Source organism: Phocoena phocoena, chromosome 3 (genome assembly GCF_963924675.1).
Source record: "Phocoena phocoena chromosome 3, mPhoPho1.1, whole genome shotgun sequence".
NCBI lineage: Eukaryota > Metazoa > Chordata > Mammalia > Artiodactyla > Phocoenidae > Phocoena > Phocoena phocoena.
The window spans coordinates 113,840,290-113,845,922 of record NC_089221.1 but is presented as its reverse complement, the minus strand read 5'-3'; the positions used below and the strand labels follow the sequence as shown (position 1 = coordinate 113,845,922).

The 5,633-nt window shown below is 44.8% G+C and overlaps 1 protein-coding gene across 1 annotated transcript; it reads left to right on the top strand.

The window, feature by feature from the left end:
• Positions 1 to 274: 274 nt before the first annotated feature.
• On the top strand, positions 275 to 3,426 carry IL9 (interleukin 9). The gene is made up of 5 exons (XM_065875275.1): positions 275 to 417; positions 537 to 572; positions 658 to 690; positions 1,910 to 2,041; positions 3,230 to 3,426. The coding sequence occupies exons 1-5, from the start codon at positions 304 to 306 to the stop codon at positions 3,338 to 3,340; spliced, it is 426 nt and encodes a 141-aa protein (XP_065731347.1). The 5' UTR covers positions 275 to 303; the 3' UTR covers positions 3,341 to 3,426.
• The last annotated feature ends 2,207 nt before the right edge of the window (positions 3,427 to 5,633 follow it).

Sequence of the window (5,633 nt, the reverse complement as noted above, 5' to 3'; positions counted from 1 at the left end):
AAAAAATTATTGTTTTAAGATCTTTAACTTTTCCTGCAGCATCTTGATACCCAACTGTTTGAAAAGCATCTTTTCTGAGGAATGGTATTTCGTGGGACAATGTAACATAGTCTTTGCCAAGTGACTCAGTTTGAGATACATACACACACAAATATTTTTTCGATGTCAAGTGGCCCAAATTTACAGAGAAAAAGTGGGCATTGGTATCAGTTTGATGTCAGGGATTTTCCATGTTTGCAGGGCAGCTTTAAATACAGCTTGATTTGAAGGCATTTGAAGGCCAAGCTCCAGCCCCTTGTCAAGATGCTCCTGGCTGTGGTCCTTGCCTCTGCCCTACTCCTCTGCTCTGCGGCCAGCCAGAGGTGTTTGACCTTGACAGGGATCAAGGATGTCGAGTACCTCATCAACAACCTGCAGGTAAGCTGCAGACGGGGGCGCCAGCGGGAAAGGCAATTATTGAACATTTAAGTGAAATATAAGAGGATGAAAAATGCACCACCCACCATGGGTTCTTGTTTCTCCACTTACTTTTTTAGAAACATCCATCTTCAAAATGCAACTGCAGCACCAATGTGAGTAAATGCTCTTCTAAGATCTTTCCAAACTAATTTTAGTTTTCACATCTGGAATCTTCATTCTGAAATTTCTCTTTCGCAGGTGACTGATTGTTTGTGTCTGCCCATTCCTTCTGTAAGTATAGTAAAAGAAAATAATCTTGATCATGTTTTTTTAAAGGCTTTAAGTCAAAATTAATTGTTCTATTTGATATCTGAAATAAGAAACTGTTACTTAGTTACAATTGTTACAGATTAGTAACAATTTTAAAAAGCTTTCAAAACCTTGAAATTCTATGCTATTGATATATACATTTCTTTGCATTTAGTCTCCTTGAGAAGTCTGAACACTTTTCGATATTTAAAAAAGAATCTTGAATGTGTTTTTAGATTAGTGGCCATGTGCACAATTAAATCAAACTGGGACTGAGAATATAACAAATGATATAGTTCATATCACAGTTTTCTAATCCATTTGCTGGTATCTCTAGGGTTGCAAAACAATGTAAATAAAATGACGTCCTTTTGTCCTTCCACTGGCCTAAACTCTCTACATACTTTGCCTTCTCCCTCCCTCCCTCCCTCCCTATCCTTCTGCTTAGCTGATTTAGAGTGGCTATTGCAAGGTTTGAAGCCTGCCTTCCAGGAGGATAGGGTGTCTGAGATTGTTCGTGGAGGGAAAGTGAAAAGGGTTTCCAGGGAGTCATTCCCCACTTTGGCGGAGAGAAAGCGTGGCAGGAATTTCCTGGTTAAGGTGAGGAAGCAGCACCTACCCAAGGAGCTGTTGTGCTTGACTCTCTCACAAGCCAGGCCTGGGAGAACCTGAGCTTTTCACCACAGCTGAGGTCAGGTGTCACTCCCTATCACAGTCCATCTATTATGCCTTCTGAGGAGGAACCACACATTTATGGCCCAGCCCATTCCCTCAGTTTTTAATCCATGGTTTTAGCTACTGCTGAAACAATGGCAGTATTCAACTGGCACACCCCATCAGGCTGGTGTGATAAGGCTTTTCCTTTCTCTGTACTTTCAAACTCACTATGACAAGACTTGGAACAAGGAAGCATCCTCTGAAAAGTAGACTCAGCACTGGCTGTTTCCTGGGGTCCACAGGCCTCATGTTCCCTGGGGCACAACATACTGGAAATCTTCAGGGAGTGTCACTGTGGGAAAAGAGCCTTACCTTGAAATATTGAAGATCATTTCCTAGCCTGGCAAGGGACCTGTCTAAAAAACAATGCAAGTTTAGATTACATTGGTTAAGTTAAAATAGCCTCTAAAAGTGTTCTCTTTGTGATTCCTGCTCAAAGCTGTCCTCTGAGTGTTTCTTTTCCTAAATCCTTGTTATTTACTAGGACACCTGCACCTCAGCATGCTTCCAGGAGGGTCTGTCGCAGATGACCAACACCACAGTGAAAACAAGTTTCCTGCTGATTTTCAATCGGGTGAAGAAAACAGTTGAGGCCCTCCAGAACAACAAGTGTGGAGTGAGTGTGCTTTTATCTGTGAGGTGCTCTGGTTAGTTATTTTTGTGTGAATGTCAATGCCAACTCCATCTGAATGAGAAAGGGTGATAAAGTTGGAACTGGTAGTTCAAGGTTGATTAGGGACATATAAGAAATTTAATCAGAGCAAGAGAATTAAAGTGAGATCTGCCCGGATGGCTCATTGTTCCCTCTCCCTTTAAAAAACACTCACCCCTGTGTTGGCTTTTCCTTCTCTCCATCTCTTGAATAATGAAAGAATCTAGCCTGGTTGTAATTAGAAGCTAAAATCTAGAGAATCAGGGCTGTAGGCCATACAGTTCTACATAATCTTAGAGATTCAGTTTGCCGAGCGGATATTCTGGCCTGTAAGTTAAAGATTTCTTTCCATTGGCCAAGGAGGTGTTTAAGGGAAGACACATCCACATCCACGTGGAAGCTTGTCATCTGCCCTAAATGTCCACCAGCGCATCCTCTTCTTGAGCATACACCCTGGTCGCTGGAGGAGAGGGGAGGGAGTGAACTTTTTTCATTACCGTCACCCTGTGAGGGCCCCTCCTCACTCAGCTACTGAACTGCGGGGGTTTCTGCCATCGACAGCATGCAGTTCTAAATGCTTAATATATACCGTTTCATTGAATACCTACCTTAATGACAATTGTCAGATTTACCACCCTCACATTGTAGAGGCGGAAACTGAGGCTCAGTGAGGTTAACTGATTTGCCCAAGGCTGCATATTTAATAAGTGGCAGTGCTGAGATTTGAACTCTGGTCTATGGGACTCCTAAATCCCGCTCTTAGTCATTGTGCTATAAAATGACCTTGGAAGGACAGCCAAAAAGGACAAAAACAAAATTTTAAGCCTCAAAGCATCCCAAGAAGGTTTCCTCTAATGAGGAGATTTAGAGATTTAGGGCCACTTGATGTGTGTGTGTCTGTGTGTGTGTGTGGCAAGCAGACCCCTGAAATCCTACTTCAAAGTCAACCACCTATGCCGCCTACACAAAATGTTAGCAACTCCCCATCCATTTGCTCCATGCCTCAAGCCCCCCACTGCCAGCACACCCCCACCCCCACTGACCATCCCCCGCCCCCGTCCACTCACCAGGCTCTGGGCAGGGTGGTTCCTGGGGCTGCTGGGTTCCATACTGTTTTAGTCACTCTGCCTTTGTCAACTTTTATCCCAACAGTCTTTTTCCTGTGAACAGCCATGCAACCAAACCACAGCAGGCAATATGCTGACATTTCTGAAGACTCTCCTGGAAAGTTTCCAGAAAGAAGGGATGAGAGGCAGAGTGTGAAGCTGAAATGTTATTTATTCTATTTATTGAATTTAGAAAGCCTCCTCTTTAAGTTGTGGCAATTAAAAAATCAAATAAGCCATGCTTGCTAAGTCAAAATCAGTTTTAATAGTTTGTTTAAAATTTTATATCTTTATTTTGGAATAAACAGATCTTGGAAAAAAACTCAAGTCTGGTCTCCAGGTGCTTATTTGTTCCTTGATGCTCAGAACAAAGAAAGCTATAAGTCTGTCAATGGGCTGATGGGTCAAATACTCCTGTAATAACAGTAAGACTCGTTATCCTCAACACAGGCTTGAAGCCTCGTGAACCGTGTCTGGGCTGTTAGGAACAGGGCCGCTCAGCAGGAAGAGAGTGGCAAGCGAGCAAAGCTTCATCTGTCGCTCCCCATCGCTCCCCATGGCTCACATTACTGCCTGAACCATCCCCCAGCCCCCCCCCACACCCCCATCTGTGGGGAAACTGTCTACCATGAAACTGGTCCCTGGTGCCGAAAAGGCTGGGGGCCGCTGGTTTAGAGGAATCTACTAAGGGCAGTATTTTTCTAGGTACTGGTAAAATTAAAATTGCTTCTCCCTATGGGGCTAGACCATCCTTTGGTACTTTTGGTGTCAATAATACATACAGTTCAGAGCACCCAGAGCCAGGATTCCTCAAAGGGATTTCTGTCGGTTACAATGTCAAGAAATATCCATGTGACCCGCACAGCAAACAGGCCTTGGCCAGAGGTGAGGTTCTCTGATGATATGGGCAGTGTGGTCCCTGTAGCTGTGCAGCTCCATTAGTGACGGGGGTGGCATGAAATTCGCCCTCCACCTGCAGCCACGCCCCTCCCGCATAGGGGAAGTGGAGGAGTTTTAGCAAAGGGGGCCCAGGTCAGGGGAGTGTTTTATTATTTGGTGCAGAAATGGTGGGTCCATGGGTACATCCAATCATAATTATTTTAGTCTTAGTTTTGACAGAAAGAGCCAAGTTTCTCAGTGATTAACTGACGGTGACATGTCTATCAAAGGGCAACAAGCTGGATCTCTAAGTCCAGAGGCTTTCTGCTCACTGGTTTAAACTCTGTCTTCCCTCAGTGCTGAAGGCCATCAGGCATGTTGCAGGGGACACAGACCTCCATACAGACAGACAACAGTCATAGTCTGTTGACCCATCAGCTTCCCGAGAAAAGGGAGAACATCACGTGGCAGGGGGGTGGGAGTGGGGTATAGGTTCTGTCGAGGACGTTTCCTCGGGACCTCTCATAGCATGAGAATTCGTGCTCCAGCTATTACTGTTTTAATGAGTATCTCCCAGCATCTCCTATATTATTTCCTCCCCGAGACTCACAGTCTGACCCCTAAGTGTCCTCAGTGCCCTTCCTCTTGGCACCCAGCTCCCAGCAACGGAGGCCTGCCCTGCAGGGTGAGTCGAATGCGGGGTCCGGCTGTGGCTGCTGTGCCGGCTCCCTAGCTGGCCTGTGGATTCCCATGGACAAAGCGCTGAGAAAATGGTCTATCAAATAACATAGTTACTGTTATTTATTAATATTAATCATGTAATGATTAAGCCCTTACTCTATATGTACTAAGCATGCATTACCTCATTTAATCTCCTAATAAACCGTAGGAGGTAGGTATTATTATTTCTGTCTTACAGATGAGGAAATTAAGGCTCAGAAACGTTAAGTGACCTTCCCGAGGTCCCACGGGTGGTAAGAGTTAGAGTAGAGATCCAACCCCAGCTACCTCTGATTCCAAACTCTTTGCTCTCTCCATTCTGCTCTTTTCTTACTCTATATATCGTGTCTGTGTTGTGTTCCCTCTGACTACAGCCTGACAGTAAAAAAAGATTCATAATAATATGGGTCCACATTCCATTTTCCAAAAACCTGGGGACCAGAGAGCTTTCAGAATTCAAACTGATTACCTGTTTAGAAAGAGAATACACAGTTCACACTTCTTACATTACACAACATCCATAGCAGGGCCTGGGGCAGGATCCTGTAATTAAACACATTAATATTCTGCAAAAAACAGAGGAGCAATCGCATGAGGTAGTCAGCTTTGGCAACCAAATGAATCTCAACAAATCTTGGGCTTTCAGAGCTGCTTGGATTTCAACATTATGATGAGGCATTTGTGGGCATTTCTTTAGCTCTGGCCCCACTTACAGAAAGGGGGGGCCCTCTCTTTGCACTGGGCACCTCCAGGAGGGACGGAGGCCTCTGTGGCTCCCTGGACAGCCTGCTGTGGCATCCAGGTTGTGGCAGCAGGGCCTTCTCCTCTCCTCTCCTCTCCTCTCCTCCATC

Excerpts from the sequence above, each read along its gene's own strand:
- IL9 (XM_065875275.1), top strand. The coding sequence starts at position 304 with ATGCTCCTGGCTGTGGTCCTTGCCTCTGCCCTACTCCTCTGCTCTGCG. Across the intron at positions 691-1,909 it reads TGTGTCTGCCCATTCCTTCT|GACACCTGCACCTCAGCATG; the intron begins GTAAGTATAGTA and ends GTTATTTACTAG. Across the intron at positions 2,042-3,229 it reads TCCAGAACAACAAGTGTGGA|TCTTTTTCCTGTGAACAGCC; the intron begins GTGAGTGTGCTT and ends TTATCCCAACAG.